Below are 20236 nucleotides of genomic sequence, written 5' to 3' on the forward strand. Positions count from 1 at the left end.
ATAAATCTACATGAGTGTCAGGCAGGCAGCAGCCACATTCATCAGTGATCTCATCTTAAAGCCCCTCTCCACTGCAGGAACCTTCAGTGCTGGTTATCACACAGGACCCATCTTACATCCCAGAAGCGTGATGTATATATTGTTTTGGTCCAGTGTGATGACAGTACATGTCTTGAATCAATAAAATGTGAGTCTTAAAGACGATCTAATCAATATTTGTGCGTTAACAATGGCTCATATGTTGGAGGACACTGACATTGTGAAGTATTTAGCAGCTTGGCAGCCTGATATGCTCCGTGGGGGTTGATGGAGAGTGAATGCTAATGATGCTTCTGATATGTTGCATGTGTAAATTACCAAAGATTCGCTAACAAGTTAACCTCACCAACTGTTTATATGTCAATGTGGTGATTTCAGCTATTTTTTATGCTACTCTCACAAAAAAGTGGTTAATGCAAAATTGAATCAATTTACATTAACATTTAGGTTTTTAGGGTTTACTAGCTGATTGGCATTAAACTTGACAAAGAGGAAATGATGACATCAACTTTCTATGGTGATTCCCACAGTGTTTTCTGAGGCTTAGGATTCCTTTAGTAAAAAAAGAAATGTAAAGATCTAATAGAGAGTGCCATGATCTTAGCGAGCACCCTTATCATTCAGAGCACAAACTAAGTTCTCTTTACAACTTGAGACCAAAATGTCATGTTTATACGAGAAGCATCCAAAACGATCAAGGGAAGCGGTAAAGTCCACTAAAGAACCAGGGGAGAACAGCTTTGTGCATCAGATGGTAGAACTAAGGATCTGGTTTAATCACTGTAACGGGAGATTTAAGTTGAACAAGGCCAATCTGTTCCTTCTTCAGCCTACAGAGCAGAGGGGGCGCTGAGTGCTTGCAAACCTTAAAGTCACAGCTTGAACCTGCATTAACAAAGCATATAAACACTGGTGGTGACAAATCACCTGCCTTGAACCGTGACAGCAGAGGTGAGAACAAGAGCATTGGTGTCCTTTTATCCTGACAGTGAACCGTCACTTGTCACCGCTGAGTTGAGATTTAAAGCACAGACCCAATCTGCTAATGTAACTCAGTGGAATAATCAGACCGAGCTGCAAAGTCGAGGGCAAAGCCTCATCAATATGTGAAAGCGGCAACTAAATGCAGGCCTGGTTCATCCCTCTACCTCGTAAAATATTTTAATTTCCATGGATCCATGCTGTAAAATGTGCACTGAAGTTTTCAAGTGTGTGATGTAGTGCATTATCTTCACCCATGTTGCTTTTGTTAAAATGTGGCCCTTTGCAGTGTGAAGCTGCACAGCAGGCAGGTTGGCAGGCCGCTGGCAGGGTGTTAGTTTTATATTGAGTGCTACTGGAAACCCATTAATTAGTGGACCCAGTAGTTTAGTTGCCAGGCCTTGTAGGCACAACCAAAGTTGTTCTGCCACTGTTTGGAGGAGCCCCAAATCAGCACTTCTCACACAGTCCTGTTCTCCAGTTAAATACCTGCTGCGCCGAAATCATCCTGTTCAGCAGTAATAATTTAAAGGAGCATGCCCATTTTCATTTTTTGTTCTTGTCTCAACTCATGCTGTTTGTTTTAAAAGAATGCAGATATTTTACGAAGCAAGCAAAAGATTGTAAGGCAAGTCTGAAGTGTCTGCAAATTAATCTTCATACTTTGATTCAAAAATTATTTACAGAACCAGCCCAAACCAGGTCTCTAAAAACCAGGGTTATTCCAGTCAATTCAACAACAAGAACAAGAGAACAAGTTTGAAGAAAATGTAAAACCCTCACAGATATTACCTGTTGGGATGCACTTGACATAATAAGAGGGTCTAAAAATGTAAACTTTGTTCTAGAGGTGGTGGTAGGATAAAGGCTGGGAGATTCAAAGCCAAGGCATAGATGCTTGACAGGTTTAAACACAAATGTTCTTATTACATTACATGGTCCCACTTAAAAGTTTTGAAGCTGTGCAAACTGTCTAACTAAAGACCCGTTGCTGAGACGACACACACAATACGCATAACAAAATTAATGTTATACTAAACAGCCTCAGAGGACCTAATCCACTCAACGGCCAACCAACGCTCCTTGCAAAGTCTGTCTGCAGTGAAGAGGATCAGACCCTCTGGGACAACAAAACCCTGGAAACTGGCCTCATTATTTCTAAATTAGGTTAGACACAATAACTAGGGTATTCCCAGAGCGGACTTACAGTGGCTTTAGAAAGTTTTCATACACCTTGGCTTTTTGCACGCTTGACTTGTAGACTTTAAATGGTTAAAATTTGCTCATTAATTTGCACTTAATAATCCACGCTCTCTGTTCAGGTGCTGCAAGCTGTGATCAGGTGCATCCTGTTTCTTTAATTATCTTTGAGAACCAGAATGGAGTTCACCTGTGGCCAATTGAACTGATTGGACAGAGTTTAGAAAGACACACACCTGTGTACTATCACACACTTCACACTGTGTGTCAGAACAAAAACCAAGGCATGAAGTTCAAGGAACTCTCTGTAGAGCGCTGTGATTAAATTGTGGTGAGGCATAGATCAGGCAAGAGTATAAAACCATTTTTAAAGGTCTAAGTGCTCCCAGGAGCACAGAGGCCTCTGTAATTGCCAACTATAAAAAGTTGTGAACCACCAGGACTCCTTCTAGTGTTGATCATCTGGCCCAACGAAATAACCAGGCAGGAGGTGTATGGTCAGGGAGGTGACCAAGAACAGAAGGAGTCTAACAGAACTTCAGAAGTCCCCTGCAGAAATGAAAGAACCTGCAATAAAGATGACCATCTCAGTCACACTTGATCAATCAGTCCTTCATGGTAGAATGGCCAGACAGAAGCCAGTGTGAGTAAAAGGTAGATAACAGCTGCTAGAAGTTGGCTAAATGACATTTAAAGGACTCTAAGTGGAAAAAGATTCTCTGGTTTGATGAGACCAAAATTGAACTCTCTGGGCAGAACTCCAAACACTACGTCTGGTGAACAGTGAAGCACAGCGGTGGCAGCATCATGCAGCTACTTCTCCAGCAGGGACAGGGAGACTGGTCAGATTCAAATGAAGAGTGAATGGAGACACACACACAGACAGGTCCTTGAAGACTGGGCCGACGGTCCACCCCTCAAGGCAATGCAACTTTATTTATATAGCGCATTTCATACACAGGGTAACTCAATGTGCTTTACATGACCTAACAGTACAACATTAAAAATACAAAAAAAAAGAATGCAGTATAAAATGATTTGCTTTAAAATCATTTGGAGAGCATTCATTGCAAATGAAAGATAAAAACTTAAAGTACTTTTAAAAAGCATGAAAATGACCCGAAACTAACAACCAAGACAATGCTGGAGTGTCTTCAGGACTAGTCTGGAGTGTTGCAGCCAAAGCCAAAATTTAAATCCCACAGAACATCTGTGGAGAGTCCTAGAGATGGCTGTTCACGGATATTTCCTACCAAATGTTGCAGGGCTGACGATTTGCCTGGAAAAATAGGATAAGCTGTGAAAATCCATGAGCACAAAGCCTGCAGAAACTTGTCCAACAGGCCGACAAGGGGGTTTCTTCAAAGTACTGAATTAGAGTCTAAATATCTTTGATAATGAGCTGCCAGTTTTAGATTGTTAGTAAATTTGCAAAAAATAAAAATATCATTGGTGTAGCTGCTGTAAATCACTGAGAAGCCTGTCCTTTGGTGCTGCTGTATTTCTAATGCAACTCTGTGTGTAACAATAAATAATTGTCATCATTCATCTATTCCTGAATAATGATTCTAACAATCTCATCCATTCCCACCCACTGATCTCTGACCTTTGTCATTTCATGGCCAATGACCTCCGCCCATACATCCTTTTGAAACTGCCAATATCCATTTATTCACCATTAACCACATCCTACATTAACTGCATCCTCCATCCTACTTTACCATGAATTAAAAGAGGTGTTTCATCCCCTGAACAAATAAATACTGTAAAATTGAACTCCACCTAGAGTAGTTAGAAAACTGTCTCACAGCCATGTCAAGTATAGTGGTGTGTTGATACTTGGGAATCAAAAGTGTAATTATATCTGGTCAGTGCTGCTGCCTTCTGTGCCCTTTTCATGCTGAAAAATGATGCTCTGAATCCTAATCTATAAACTGTCCTGAAGGAAACATACAGTATGTTTAAATGTAGAATGCATTAGTCATCTTTCATGGGCTTACTTCCAGTTTCACTGTGAGGATAAATGGCTTCATTCTGTAGCACTTACACCAATGAGATAAGATAGGCAGGCAGTCTGTCAGAGCACCGTCCAGGCCTGGAGCCTTGCCAAAGACTGCTTCATATTCCCAGGCCTTTTTTTGCTGGGGACAATTGGTAACATGGTGTCCTGGTTCCTGGCCAACGCACTGACTGATTCACACCCACTGACCTCCACTAAGATATGCTGTGGTGTCATTACAGGGAGATGTTGAGATTAAGAATGGTCCCTCTATGGCTAATCTTCATGTCAATAAATAACAGTGAAAGACTGATAGAGTCTATGAGGTAGACAGTAGATCTGAGTCTATATTCGATTGACACTGTTCTACAGGACACTGTGCTATATGTTATAAAAACTGTCAATGATATGGTTCTTTTATAACTATAAGGGTCTTTATGTAATAACCCCTGTACTAATGTTATGGATCTCACCTGGAAAGGTGATTTATATGTGTCTAGTGAAATGGGTGAAATCCATCCAAATATTGGCAAAGTCTTTTATCAGGTGCCATCTGTACTGTGTTACATTGGGTGAATGGTGGGAATTCATAGCGAACACAATATAGTGTGTAGCTGCATACTTTCATGAGTAGCAGCATTCAGGTTTGTTGATGACTGAACGTAACGATTTATGGTGACGACACATTCAAAGGATAAACGTAATGTAAGTATTTATTTATAAACTTTGAATGTTACATATTTCCTTGGATAAGGCAGGTTATATGAACTCCAGAAAGATGACGTTATTGTAAAACATTCCAGCTCTCATAATGGCATACATTTACAGTGAATTCATATAACTGATGACACAGAATTTCTATTAGGCCCACTATGATACAATATGAAGGATCAAAACAAAGCAAAAAGAGTGGGTTTAACCTTAACCCCCTTAACCCCCCCCCCCCCTTGTTGGAAGGAATCTCAATTTACCACATGTCAGAGAATACATTATAAATACTCAAAAGTTGAAAATACTATATTAGCGCTAAAACGTACTATCTGACACATTAAAGAAGAAATCTTATGTGCATAACTACAGCAAAAAAGTCTTGCATCCTGTCAGGCTAACTAGAGCTACCTACATATGTCTAATAGACATTGGAGAACAGTACTTTAAGTAAATATGCTAAGTTGCTTAATTGAAGGGAAAAAAAATAATTACTACGCAAACAAATGAAGCCATTTCTAGAGCCTATATGCAGCTTTGCACTGCCTAACAGCACCACAACATCCATAATAGATTAACTACATACTGGTAGTGTGTCAGAGGACATGCCAAGGAAGATCAGGGAGCCATTATTGGTGTGTGTTGTGTCACCAGCTCTCAATAATTTAACATAACTGTGTGTCACATCCCAGGACAGGATTTAAAGTTTAAACATCTTTTTTTGAGGTTTAAACTGTTTTTAGGCTGGGAAAGAGGAAGAGGTCCAAAAGTCAAAGCAGGCAAATACTTTATACAGTCCCATAAGGAGTTTACCAGTTGACTAAATACTAGAGTGTAGCCTAACCTATGTGTCACTGTAGTACTAGTGTTATGTCTAGGCCAACTATTCTGCTCAGTATTCTGCGTGTTTAAGTCTAAGTCATCTAGAAGCAGCAGAGATGTGAGTGGGAGTTCTTTGTGCCTTATTGCTTTTCCTGTTTATTCCACAGTCTCGTTCCCTGAAGTTGCGCTGAGTTTAACAGTCAAGAGGGACCGTCTCCTGCGCCGCCTCTTTGTCCAGCTCCGCTCCGCCGACATCCCCGCTCTCTGCGCTCTGGCAAGAGAGCTTCACCTCACACCGCACGGGTCGGACGATGACGCACGGTCTCGCGGGCTCCCCGTTCGCCCCGGTGCGCGCGGGGCTGCAACTGTCGCGCTCGTATTCCTCCTGCGCGCGCTGGATCTTCCTGTTCCGAAGCTTCCTCTTGTGGAAGTGGAACGTTGCCAGGGAAACGAGGACGATCCCCACGAGCACAGCCACCAGCACGAGGAGCGCGAGGGTGGAGGAGAACGGCGGGAAGAGGCTGAGCTGCTCCGCGCAGGTGCCGTTATTGGTCTGGAAGAGCCCGTGACAGCGGTGCGGCGGCACCGACAGTCCCGAGGCCTCAGAGGTTCTGGCTGTCATCCGGCCCACCTTTCCCGGCCGCTTCTGTCGCTCTGACCCCAGTACCCTTTGTGCTCTCCGGGCTCAGCGCGGTGACACTGGCCCGCGCATGTGGTTACCTGCACCGAAAAAAAAAAACAAAAAAACACAGGCACATGAGACCAGCTCCCCCATCTCCAGAGGCAGAAACCAGAACCATAAGAAACCATCAGAAACCCGCCCACTGAGGCTCATTAACTGGCCTCTGAAACAATTAACATGGGTTGTGCGCATCATTTGACACTGAGCGTCAAACAAAGACAACATGCTCAGCGTGACGTTAGGCTCGATGGGGGTAAAAAAAAGCCGATATAATTCAGCATCTATTGTAACACAGGCCTCAGATTTAGCTGAATACGAGCCATCCATCCCTGCACTCCTCATGTCAGCTTTACGCAGAGGATCATGTCTGCATTTGCTCCACTTCGAGCCTAGATGTTCAAATAAACGGGGTGAAATAGTCAATTCTTACCTGATGAAACAGTCAGTACCGGGGGCAGTCCGAGAGCAGAGAGCCGATATGTGTAATTGAGAAAACTGGATCGCGGTGACGCATTTCATACAATGTGATGCTGCTGCTGCTGCTGCTGCTGCTGAGCTCCGATCATCCAGGACGCTTTTACTGTCGCAATCCGCTCAGTCCGCATCCAGGAGAGCGCCTTCCCAGATAAATAGTAGAACTAACGGGTAAATCTCTCAGCACACATCAAAGTTGGGTTTTTTTTTTTAAGAAATGCGATTATAACACAGCTGTGATCTAGTTTTCCTAGAAAACGTCCCTCCTCCGGTCATCCGCCGCTCCACTCAGCATCTGAATGAAGAGCTGCAGCTGCATTAAAGGTCCCGTATACCAGTCAGCTGGCAGGGCTTTTTTTTCTCCTTCAGATGTAGTCCATGTATTACCAACACCAGAGTCACTATGTTTCCTTCTAATGGCGATATTAGGAAATACCTATTAGTTCAGACTTGATCTAAATAATGAATTTGGTAAATGACTTTAGATCTTAGACTGATCAGAAACCACTGTTGTCCCTGAGGGTGTGGTCACTCTAATGCTGCAAACCTACATGATTTGAAGCGTTTTAAACTGATTATGAGGGTTGCAGATGTTGTCCAGCTGTTATGCATTCACTCGGGCCAAACTACAGGAAGTAGGTGTCCATTATTTGCCTTTCCCAGAATCTTAGAAAAGTGAAGTTATTATTTTAGATTTAACACCGATGGTTTCAGAGATATTATTAAATCTGTACTTAAACTCAGTGTATAGGCCGTAGCACCAATTTATAGTGGAAAATGCCTTAAACCATTATTTTCCCACTTACACCAGTTTGCCTATACAATATATATATATATATATATATATGTGTGTGTGTGTTTATATTATAAATGTTGTACTATTGAAGCTTTATGTCATCTTTAGGTAGTCAGTCCTCCACTCAATCTCAGCCTTTAAACTCCATTCCGAATGTCCAGAGTTCTTAAAAACACATTAGAGGCTAAACATGTCAGCATTCATGTTTGCCATGTCCCGTCTCCATCCAGATCCCACTTGATTTTCTGGTTCAGTGATGGTAAAAAGAGATAAATCCAAATCAAGTGGCCTGGCCATCGCTTTTTTCCTCTGTCTGGATAACTGATAATCTTCTTAGCCTGAGAACAGTCAGTGCATGGAATTAAAGAAATCTTTTATAAGAGACTTAATATAAATGTGGGGAACTGTCTTAAACCCTCGTTTTCACATTAAAACTACTGGTGAATAATACATGTTACACTCTCGCTTTTTCTTTTAGGGAAGTAATTAGATCATTTAGGAAAAAAGTCACTTCAAGGAAGTTTGAAAACCACTAATTTAGACCCCCAGCAAACTGTGCTCAGCTCCTCCCTGACTGGAAGATTACTGCAGGCAGTGTGACACACAGACCAAATATAGGAGTGTGGGTGAAGGAGAACACAAGGTCTGTCTACAATGAGGCCACACCTTTGCCCACTGAGACTTGAATGTGTTGTGAAAACACACTGTATGTCAGTGAGTCCACTTTCCCATGGAACAAAAAAAACCTTACAGTTTGAGTTTTTATTGACAAAATCTCTGCAATAATTTCAGTGTCTGCAGGATCTGCAACGTTTCTTAACTGTAGTACAGTGAGACACAAAGTAACCAAAGAGATGAAAAGCTACGGACACAAACCAACTGCAAAACAACCACGAAGAGACTAAGGTTCCTGTGTGGATCCAGTGAGCGTTATCGTTGATGATTCTCAGCGTTCTCCACTTTGACACCTCCTTTGGAAAATCAAGCTGCGCCTCCCTCCCCCAAGACAAAGCCAGCACTCCTGATGTTGACGTTTTGTTGATCCTGTTGTCCGTGTCAGCTGCTCTCAGCCTGCTGCCTCAGCACATCACAACGTAGAACAAGACACTGACCGCCACCAAATGATCAACTCTGAACGACTCCAGACAAGAATGTCGATACTGAACAATTCTGCACAAACACTGATTACAGAAACTGTAGACTCAAGTGGGACCTGAACAGCAAGTGCAGCCAACTCTGATGGTTCTTGTGCAGGGCCTCAGTGTGTCGAGATCCATCCAGTCTGAGTCTGTTGTCCAGGTGGACTTCCAGGTGCTTGCGTTTTTTTTTCACCACCTCTACTTAGTTTTTAATGGAAGCAGACAGCAGGTGGTTCAGTCCACACAGATCTGTCTACAGCAGCTCTGTATTCATACACGTGCACATACTGTACATGCCACAACAACTGAGAAAATGTGTTTTACTCTGAGATGTGAAGAGCGAACAGGGCTCTCTCCTCTAGTGTTTGTTTTTCAGTTCGATCCTCTCTGTCCTTCTTTATTTGACTTTAAATCATCTCCAAAATTCAAAGAAAAGTAAAAATATAATTATGTTAAGCTTGAGATCAGATACACACTGACTGAATGCTAAAACCAACATTTCACAATAAATTTTCTTTCATACATTTTTAGTAAACTGGATTTTTTTTGTATTTGCTGCTTTCAAAATAATGGAAAGAAAAGAGTTGCTTAAAAATTGTGTCCTTAAATCTCTCAACTAATCTCCAAGTTCAGAAAGATATTCCTGCGCAGTGCCTCAGTCAAAGTCGATTACACTGCATATTTAAAAGGTGTGGTGTAATAACAGGTCAGACACAAACAAGGAATATTTATTCAGATAAAGGCCTTTGTGAGATTTTGTATTTGTACCAGAAAATATCTATGACTCTCACATATCTCAGGTCCTGCTTGTGACGTACTCCATCAGCAGCAGAACTATGAAAAATGAATGACCTTGGAGGGAATGAGGGTCCCTGGATGATGAACTCACTGTAGATGAGTGCATACTAAAAAATTTATACAACTATTCATGCACAGTTTAAAGCATGGCATACATTTAAGGACTCTTAAATGGAGAGCGATTATAACACTTACTTTAATATTCATACGGATCCACTCAGCTCTCCAGGTCAAACTGACCCACATTCAACTGGGGATCAAACGCCAACCACAGAGGAACAGCTGTTATTCTATCACCTGAGAATAAAAGAACATTTTTTTAGTATAAATTTCCCAAATAGTTTGGGGCCCTTAGTGGTTTAGATAAAGTCAAAAGGAGATTTAAATAACAGAATAGATGGATTTTCTGATGGGTTTTGGTTTGCAGATATGACAGGGATCTCTGGAGTAGAAAAGCAGAGACCATCCAAGCCCACTTCAAATAAGTTAAGTTGCACAAAGTGCCATAAACTACACATAAAGGCAGAGTATTATACCTGCTTGTGCTGAGGTGGTGACAAGAAAAACTTGTCATTGTGGCCTGCTTCTGGCTGCATCCCACTGCCTTCCTGATTTGTCTCCAAGAGCGTTGTGATTTTTGTGCATCTTTGAAGTCTTAAGATGATGAGCCCTACAAATGGCACACATTTGTCTCACGCTGTCTCCTTGAAAGCTCTTCATGGTGTTGCACTCGATTGTACGTGCAAAGTGTGATGGAGTAGTTGTGTGAATAATGAAAAAACAGCTTTAGAAGTGAGTTTAAATCTTGCATAATTTCACACCTCTGCACACTGTGCACCAGGCATGATTTGTTTTATTATCAAACGCTAAAGCACATAGTTAAGCGATGTTTGTGACTTTTCCACTATGAGTGACATTTTTCACATCAGACAGTAATGGGATGAATTGTTAATCAAAAATTAATAATCATTATAGCAGATTTAAATACTTGTATGAATCTTTATATGGTTTTTGGAAGAACCAAAGTTAAAAATTCTTTCGATGATTAATCGTTTCATTATAACCAAAACTAAACAATGTTTTTGTGTTTCCTAATGCTGCTGTAGATCATGTGTCTGCCTGTTGAGCTACACTTTCTTCTCCTTCTATTCTGTCTGCAGCTTGTGTTAATCAGGATGATTAACTGTAATGAGAAACATTTGTGAGGCTGAAAGCTAAACATTTATTGATGTGCACACTGCCGTCCACTCAGTGTGTGTGTGTGTGTGTGTGTGTGTGTTTGTGCCATTATGTGTCTTCATATAAAAGTGGTGATATTTTCAAAGCTGCAGACCATCTCCAGGCAGAACCAATCCTTTTGATATTCCTCACACACACACACACACACACCGCCGGTTTTACTGTGAGTTTGTGTCAGCAGAATTTCTAATGAATTGCACAAAAGCCAGTTTACCATGCATGCACACACACACGAATCACAACAAGGAATCAGGCTCGTGTTCTTCTGATTTTTAAATGAAGACATACAACCTTCCTGATGCGTTCATCTGGTAAATGGAAATCAATTAGTTGAAAGAAATTGGTATTGATCATTTAGGTTTTTAAAATGATTATAATTGGCATGTAAGAATGGTTTTTAAACAAGTCGCTGATGGCAATGAGAGGAGCGGCTTGAACTCAATGTCTCAAGTCTCTTCAGCTAATGGGGTGCACACATTTCTCAATACTGCATTCACTTTTCACTTCACTCCATGCCGTTCAGTAGTTTTCTAATGCGTGCAGGACATTTACATCTGTGTCAGTATCAACAAGAATACTTTTGTCACTCCTAACACTATGACCCAAAACAGTTAATACACAATTATTTTAAAAGGCTTTCTGTGTAAACCAACAATTCATTACATTCTGGCCTCGCAAGGCTGTGGAGGGAAGGGTTTTCAGATGGAGACTGTTCTGTACAAAAAAATTAAATTTGGAGGGAGGGACAACCAACATATATCGTTATTTAGGTTGGAGGACTTGTTTGATGCTGTTTGATGATTTGACAAGCTTTTCATTTGATGTTGTTCCTATGTGGAGTGTGCCACTTTATATTATGTGATAGAGAAATGAATCAGACTTGCAGTAATATATTTTAACGCATAATATTTTAGGAGAAATGTGAAAAAATGCAAAAAATGTGTTTAGAAACTCTACAGTTTATAGAAATATAGGACACCTGAGAATTTATCGCACCTCCAGTCCTCTTAATACACTCTCCCTGACAACCATGTGCACATACTGGTCTTGAAACACACTCACCAACAGGCAGGCAGTCAGTGAAAGCACCAAAATCCAAAAAGACACCAGGCAGGCAAAACATAAAACATACTTGTAAGTACAGATTACTGATGGAAACGATGAGTTTCCAAATGAAAAACATTCATTTCAATCCATGCATTCACCTATGTGTATATTTTAAAACATCAAATGTATAAAGCATCTATAAAGCATCCTTTTCTTCACAGCTTACTGACATTGTTTTATTGATCTTCTCTCCAGCCGATGGATGGATCAGCAGTTCACCTTTTCCACCCCCCCTCAAGGCACCATGAGCATTGTCTGAGCCCTGCTTCCATTTACACATAAGTACAAAAGAATGAAACCCACACCTTGCTCAGAAGTGATCACACCCACAGTTGCTGAACAATTCTGTTCCTAAGCAACTGATCCTTTCTGTGTGGGGGTTGCATGTTCTCTGTGTGTCTGTGTGGGAATCCTCCTGGTCCTCCACTTTCCTCCCACAATCCACAGGCGAGCAGCTGCGGTGGCTGAACACTTTAAATTGCCCCCATGTGAGTGTTTTTGTAGGTGGCCTGACAGAATGGGTGCATGGCAATAGAAACACAGTATACAGTAATGGAAATATATGTTGGGATGATAAATGATCAAACATCTTATCTAGAAGTTACATCTGAAAGGGCCAGTTTAAGCAGTTTTTCCATAACTCAGCAGCTCGGTCTATCATCCCTTTTCCTACTAAGCTCATTTCGTTTCTTCGCCATGTGTATTTGTGATGTTCTCCATTGCTTTCCCTCTGTCTCTGACCAAACTCACTGCAGCTGAGAGGAAGGGGAGGCTAGCTGCGCCCCATACCTTGCAGAACATCTTAGGGGCTGATGTGGTTCTAGACGAAGTCAAGAGGTGCAGCTGGAGGTGAGTGTGGTGTGCAGTCACAACACTTTGCATTAGCAGTTAGTCCTGTTATCTCCTAGTATAGGTTAATATATCAAAAAAGATCTATTCATATATTAAAATGCTTCTGTTTTCTACAAAACATGGCAGGTGTCACAACACCTTGCATTAGACGTTAGCGCCGCTTTGGGTCATTATGTCAAAAAAGATCTATTCGTATATTAAAATGCCTCTGTTTTCTAGAGAGCATGATAGGTATTATGAGAGAAAAAATAAAATGTATGCAAAAAAATCCTGCTCTCTAGTGTAAAAATTGCAAACATGAGTTACTAATTAGTCCCCTTAATTTGCTTAAGTTGTGTATGTGATTTAACAGATTGGATGTGTGTGATGGAATAAACTGTGTGAGAGGAGGAGGTGGGGTGGAGCTGCGTTTCTGTTACTGAACCACTGCCCATTAAAATGTTGGTGCACACCCCCTGTCAGTCTGGCCAGTAGGAAGGATCTGCAGCTCTTGGCCAAACTGTAGAACAGACAGGAGCAGCAGGCCCCTGCCATCATCCTCAGGCCCTGCTGCTACTGGGACAAAGAAGTGACACACAGCCTCAACTTGGATGTTTTTATCCTCTGACTGTCTTGTCCTTTTTAAGGGTCAGTAATGTGGTGACAATCCCTGTTTGTCCTGTAGTTGACATCCCTCTCTTGTTGTCTTGAGTCTGAAGGCTTCTCCTCTTCCAGTTGTCCTCCCTCCCTCTACCATCAATTACATTAACAGCTGCCTGAAGCTTCCTCCTAGTATGTTGCTCCATTTTGTGACAGCAAACCTTTCTGCTGTTACTTTATGGCTTCTTGCTACATTATTTCACCGCACTGATAATAGAGCTTACTCTCTATTCTACTCCAGGCTTTGCCCTGCAATCCAATTTCTCTTTCAAACACCAGACATTTTCTGGTCACAATGAAGCATTTTTATGGACCTGCTGATGTCATCACATTTTTGTTTGTCCCTCATCTCCCGGGGAGCAGCTTAAAGGAAAATGAATTACACAACACAATGGAAAGGATGGATTTCTGGATTTGCCCTAACATGACTTGGCTTATGTTTTTAGTAAGCTGGAGAGGATTTGTTACCAATCTTTCTAAATTATATTTTCCAGACTTTTCCCACTTATTAATTATTCATTTCCAGCAAGAAGCTGATGGAGTAATGTCATGTTTACCCTTGATGAACACAAGGGTCGAAAATAACACATCAAGCATCTGTACACTGATTTTAGTCATATGTAAGCTGTGTAGTTATAGCCCTTATAACCACACACCACGTGAACCCGCTGGAGAGCCACAGCCTTAAATCATTCATTGATTTAACGAACCGCTCAACCAGAAATACGTTGGACTGATGGCACTTGTGCATGCAGTCCTGAGCATTGAGCTTCCCACAGGGACTGTGTGGAGTGACTGGTGTTGCACTTATCTGTGTGCATGGACAATGTGTTTGAGCTGCTCTGTTGAGGGTATTTCTGTACATCTGAAATATTTAGTCAAGAGGTTTTTTTTATTGGTATTCAAAGCATTGCAAAATTGTGCTTCAAGCTTGGTTTTCATCTTTCAGTGAAAACAATGCTCCTGTGCCCAGATGAACACTGACACAGTTATTTCTCCTCTTCATACATGGCCCTGAAAACAGCCCCTCAATAAGGAGATTCCACTGTAAGTGAAGGACATAATACACAGTTTTCATTCAGTGTTGCACTTTAAAGTTCAGCTGAAGCTAATCAAAGGAGTCTTCTGAACTTACAGTATTTTTAACACTGTTGCCTCACAGCAAGAAGGTTCCTGGTTTGAAACCTGGCAGGGACCTTTCTGTGTGGAGTTTGCATGTTCTCCCTGTGCTTGTGTGGGTTTTCTCCAGGTACTCTGGTTTCCTCCCACAGTCCAAAAACATGTATGTCAGGTTGATTGGTGACTCTAAATTGCCCATAGGTGTGAGTGTGAGTGTGTGAGGTTGTTTGTCTCTATGTGGCCCTGTGATGGACTGGTGACCTGTCCAGGGTGTACCCCTGCTTTTCACCCAAAGAGAGCTGGGATAGGCTCCAGCAGATCCCTTGACCCTAAGTAGGAATGAGTGAGTAATGGATGGAGTTATCTTTGCATGCACAGTGTCTAGGTAGAGTGTAATTTCAATATGCATCTCAAGGACTTTTGACAGTGTACCAAATGTAGGTAGTAGCCTGTGTATATTTATCCTTTTATTATTGGATATTTATTGCATTCATGTGGACAAATGATGGTGTATGTAACAAATGATGGTGTATGTAACATGATTACATACACCATCATTTGTCCACTCTTTTATCATTCTGTAAAATTTACATTCCCCCCTCACTGAAATTTCTGAAATACCTCAAGGTTGGGATGGGGCTTTTATTCTGAAGGGGTGTTGCTGCCGGCGGAAGAGGCGGGTGTATGTCGCAGCTCATGTTTGAATCATTAGCTAAACTTTAGCTTTTTTTAGGGAAACTCAGTGATCATGGCGACGTTTTTTGGTGAAGTGTTATCGGTGTATTCTCGGGCTGTGGAGGAAGAAGACGACGAAGACCTCGATGAAAATGAGGAAGATGAACAAATCCGCAGGGAACTGGCGATAAAGAGGTAACTTAGCTAACGTTAGCCAGCTAGCATGAATAGACAGGAAGCATTGAAGTAACGTTATTACTGTAAATAAGGCAGACGTATAACGTTATTTTCAGTGATGTTAAGATGTTATTATTATATTAGGGGTAAAAATTGACATCCTCTCACTCCTAAAACATTTGTGCATCACACGTCCCATGGTTAACGTAGCTAGTGCAGGGAAAACACTAAGTCAGACTGATCAATATTCATGTTTAACGTTACCATCCAAATACGCCTGCCACTATGCATATTTTATTCCAGTTAGCTGACATTAGTGCATTATTTTATAAGCATAGTAAGAAACCGTGTCAATACATAATTAAATATGGATTATTTATCAGAAAGTAATAGTTACAGCCTTTTGAGCAGAATTCAGACTGAACACCAGCCTGGCAAACACTTTTACTACTGAAAAATGTTGAAGATTTTAGCCATAAAATAGTTGTTTCTTTCTAACGTGTTTCACTCTTAGTCTTGGATTGTTATTCTGATGGTTGCTATTCACATAGGCACAAACAAAGGTGATATAAAAAGTACAGATTTCTACCTGGAATATTATGAACTAGAAGTGCAGGACAGTTTAAAAAGAAGATGGTTAAATATAAAATACCTCTTAAATTGTTTCAGTAATACTGTGGTTGAATGACTGTACATCACTTATTAGGGTAAAGGTTTCAGGCTTTTGTGACCTTATTGATTGTGGACGAGTAATTCAAAAGATAAAGATTAGGTTAGTGTTGTAAAGTATGAGGAAAAGTAGACCTGTAAACCCATAAGGATCTTCAAAAAGCAATCAAATTTTATTGAACAGTGTTTTCTGAAAATGAATCCACATCACTCTCCATCAGGGAGGTTCATCTGCAGTGGAGGCCTGAAGTGTCTGAGTCGCTGAGGTCTGGAAACAAGCTGCAGTGTTCAGATTTCATCGTTGCTGTGGGACACAACGCTGCCAGTAAGTGCCTCCTGTATGCTACATTTCCTGTGATTTATCCTTGTAACAGTGCACTCAATATTATTTCAGATCCAATTAAACAACATTAAGCTGTGTGCAGATAATTAGCTGCAGTCTTGATTGATTTATCTTCTCATCTCACTTTCAAGTATTATCTCAGATTCTCTGTAAACTGTTAACCAGTTTACGGTTTGTGTTTTCTAGATGACTTCATTATGAATTTCTCACTTATGCCATGATGCTCATCTGTTTTCTTTTGTGATACTGCACACTGTTGGTGATTATTTTCAGGTTCAGTTTGTTGAGGCATAATTATTACAGGCCTGCCTCATGTCAGGCAAAGGACAGTTGACATAATTGGTACTGAAGATGGCTCCATTCTGTCCAGTTTGTCGGGTGGTGCTACGACACACCCTGTTGGATGTGTAATGCAGTCAGGCAGTTAATAGTTTATTGTTCTGTCTATAAAAGATCATAAAATCTCCATCTTAATTTTGTAACGGTTAAGTCTTCCAACTTCTTGTTTGGTCATCCGTGTACCATTATATAGCAAAGAAACGCAGAAAATCCTGATGTGGCATTGCCTGCCAGATACAGCAAAAATTATTTTAAACTTAAAAATAGAATATCACCATGTGACATTATGGAAATATCTCCTGTCACATGTAAGCTGCTGCTGAACACTGAGAGGATCTCTCTTTACAGGGTTTCTGTCAGTGTACGTTCTCACCTCTGCAAACTGGGAAACTGTGGGACATGTATCATTATGGAATGAGAGGAGCCGAGCTGTAATTGGACAAACGAGCGAGGAGTCGGCATGTGTCTTCTACAGACACAAAGACAGCCCATCAGTGAGTGACACACACACTGAGCAAGATAGCTGAGGGCATCACTTCAAAATGTGTCTGTTTCTTTAATGCCACAGAAGAACCAGATGGTTGTAAAGTCAATATTTATTCAGTTTAAGGAATTTGCTCCTGAAGATCGAACTTTTCCAAATTAAGGGCACATTACAATAGCTCTGCTGAGGGTTATATTTAAGATACATGCACATTGCAGATTAAAGGAAAGCCCTGAAGAAATTGGTATAGAAAAGAAACATAAGGAATGCTTCCACTGACTGGAGATGAATCATACAAATAGTAATTGTTTGTTGTTTATATGACCACCTCAGTCTAAAACTGTCTCTTGACAGTACCGGACTTAATAAATATGTAAATATATATAACAGTTGTGACATGGCAGCATTTCAAGAACAAAATTTGCTTTTTAGCTAAAAAAATAAATAAATAAAACTGTTGGAAAGTGACACACAGGATTAATGAGCCCCGGTAATCTGGTGTCTCCTAAAACTACACTGTCAGAATACAGAGTTATAACCAGCCAGGCGGATGGGTGTAGTTCTTTTCAGCTGGGTGTCATCTGCACGATTTAATCAAGATAAACATGGTGAACGGCCGTGTGTGAGAGCACTGTGCTGCTGAGGAAGCTTCAGATTTATCGCACATTTCTGTCCACCTGCTTTCCAGTGGCTACAGGGATTTAATGAAGTGGAGTAAAAGGCTTTCATACACTGTAATGCAGCTCTGGTCCACAGACACTGTAATAGTCATTCATTCATTTAAAATTATTGATTTACCAAAAACCTTACAATCATATGTCCTTCCTGTATTTTGCATTTTGTGTTTCAGGCCATTGTGTCTTTAATCAACAAATGTTGCATAAAATGTCTCTCATTGCTTTCCCTGAAGGTGCTGATATGCCAAGTCACTGGCTACATTGCAGAAGACCAGCTTTTTCAGTGGGCAGAAAAGGTATGTTTATGTAACCGAATCAGGTGGATAGCAATGTGATTATATTATGTCGTCACGCAGAGAAGTTTAGGGCAGCTGTCTGTCCTCAGACAGGCAGGTTTGAAGGTCTGTTTATCTCCTGGGATTTTCGCACACAGCTCTCAGAGTGGTGTATTGGTGTATATTCAGAAAGTGGTGCAAAAAAACGCGGCCAGAAAAAGACAGCAGGAATGCAAATAACAGTGTTACCACAGAATTATGCAGAAGAGCCTCTCTAAATTCATACGTGGAACCTTGAAGTGAATGGATTAACAGCATAAGTCCAGACTTTTGTTGATAGTTTTGTTGATGTCACAAAGCACACACAATCCCAAGATGCTTCCACCAGTATCATAATGACTTTATAGTATGACTTTTCTTTGTCTACTGACCCTTAGGTAATTTACAGTGGGCAAAGACAAGCATGCAGGGTGATCAATGGGGCAAAGGAGTGACTGTGTATTTCTGTCTGTGTAGGTCTTTGACTGTCTGCAGCAGAGAGAGCTGAATGTGACTGTGCTGGCAGATTATTCTGTGGCCGATTACAAGACAGCAGACTATGTGTGCAGCAGCTCTGCTCCTTTCCTGCGCTCTCTCCACACTGCTACCTTCAGTGGTCAGTCTGTCTGCCAGTCACTGGAACAACCCAACATAGTCACTGGACTTCCAGCTGCAGGTACCTCGATTTCACGCTTCTAAATTTTAAAGTTTTTCGGTGTTTGTGTTGAGTTGGAGAGTCACCTTTGGATGTAAAATTGCAGTGTGTGTAAATACATTTGTAGTCTGCACATTAGGTAACGAGTATTTATGCTAAGCACTATTGGAAGTGTTAACACAAACTTGTTTTGTTTGGGGTCTCGCACAATTTTTTTTTCCAGGCACTTAGGAAAAAGACATTAAAGCATGATACACAGAGCTCCATTTCTCCTTTTGTTCACTATAAATTCAGCTCTAGCCCAATTTGATTCTCTATTCTTCTTGCTGAACTGTCCTTGAGTGACACACTGAATCTCTAACAGCTCCTCATGTGTGTATGCAAGCGGAAAAACTGTAGGTCCTTCTGGACACAGGCATTTGCCAAGTGAGGGAAATGTAGGGCCATTAGGCTCCACTCCTCTTAATGAGTGCATGTAGTCTTGCATCTTGATTTGATCATTTCGGTGCCTGCACAATTAAAGACGTCAAAGGTTCTAACAAACATATGTATCATCAGGATTAAAGTTTGCAGCCTTCATCACTGAGGACTCGAAGGTTATAAACTTGAAAATCATCTATTCTGGTTGTTTTATTGTGTTGAGGCCAGATAATCTTGCATTCCTCTACTTTGTGCTGTTTCATCAGTACTGAACCACTGCCAGGTCCACCGCATCGCCGCTGTTGTTTACCAGTGTTACAGTGATATCACTGGTCCTGACTCTGTCACTATGGAGACCTACAAGCCTGTACTAACCAAGCTCAGCAAGTCTATTCAGGTGAGCTTCTTTTTATGTATGAGGAGGCTTTGTAAAGGTCAGAGTGACCAAAGATGGGGAAAAGAGCAGATGCACTGCTCATCTTCAGTTTGAATTTGGGTTAAATAAGTATGCACAGCTATGATCTGTGTCTGGAAAGAAAATTTGAGTGTTTGGAGAGAAGTAAATGAGTTACTTTAAAAACATAAATGAAGAGTTTAGCTAGTATCCTGATTTTTAATACTTTAATCCCCTGCATTTCTTTCTCTTCACAGTTTGAGTCATCTCCAAGCACAGAAATCCTCCGCAAGTTTGTCAAAACCACCGACATTCAGAGTAACCTTTATATCTAAAAACGGCCGTGTTGCACGCCGTGCAGTGTGATTGAATTCTATTTTCCTGTGGTAAAATATTGTCATTTTTAAATAAAGAAATTAAGTAAACAAAAGCCTTTTTCACTGTATAAATGATTGTTTGAACTTAAGTAATGATTTACTTAATTTTGCAAAGAGC

The 20236-nt window shown here is 40.9% G+C and overlaps 2 protein-coding genes across 3 annotated transcripts; one reads left to right on the forward strand and one right to left on the reverse strand.

Moving 5' to 3' along the window:
• Nucleotides 1-5770: 5770 nt before the first annotated feature.
• LOC113143344 (uncharacterized protein C11orf87 homolog) lies at nucleotides 5771-10295 on the reverse strand. Of its 2 annotated transcripts, XM_026328922.1 has the most exons (3): nucleotides 10175-10295; nucleotides 9834-9935; nucleotides 5771-6469 (listed from the first exon to the last, which is right to left on the reverse strand). In XM_026328922.1, exon 3 carries the CDS (start codon nucleotides 6369-6371, stop codon nucleotides 5943-5945), a length of 429 nt encoding a protein of 142 aa, XP_026184707.1. In that variant the 5' UTR covers nucleotides 6372-6469; nucleotides 9834-9935; nucleotides 10175-10295; the 3' UTR covers nucleotides 5771-5942. The 2 variants fall into 2 exon arrangements, with proteins under 2 accessions (XP_026184707.1, XP_026184709.1); XM_026328924.1 differs by lacking the exons at nucleotides 9834-9935; nucleotides 10175-10295 and adding an exon at nucleotides 6862-7047.
• Nucleotides 10296-15255: 4960 nt separating this feature from the next.
• Nucleotides 15256-20172, forward strand: psmg1 (proteasome (prosome, macropain) assembly chaperone 1). The gene is made up of 7 exons (XM_026327529.1): nucleotides 15256-15464; nucleotides 16337-16440; nucleotides 17146-17291; nucleotides 18192-18254; nucleotides 18750-18948; nucleotides 19614-19744; nucleotides 19999-20172. Exons 1-7 carry the CDS (start codon nucleotides 15343-15345, stop codon nucleotides 20074-20076), a joined length of 843 nt encoding a protein of 280 aa, XP_026183314.1. The 5' UTR covers nucleotides 15256-15342; the 3' UTR covers nucleotides 20077-20172.
• Nucleotides 20173-20236: the final 64 nt, after the last annotated feature.

The sequence above is a fragment of the Mastacembelus armatus genome, chromosome 14 (assembly GCF_900324485.2).
Source record: "Mastacembelus armatus chromosome 14, fMasArm1.2, whole genome shotgun sequence".
Taxonomy (NCBI): domain Eukaryota; kingdom Metazoa; phylum Chordata; class Actinopteri; order Synbranchiformes; family Mastacembelidae; genus Mastacembelus; species Mastacembelus armatus.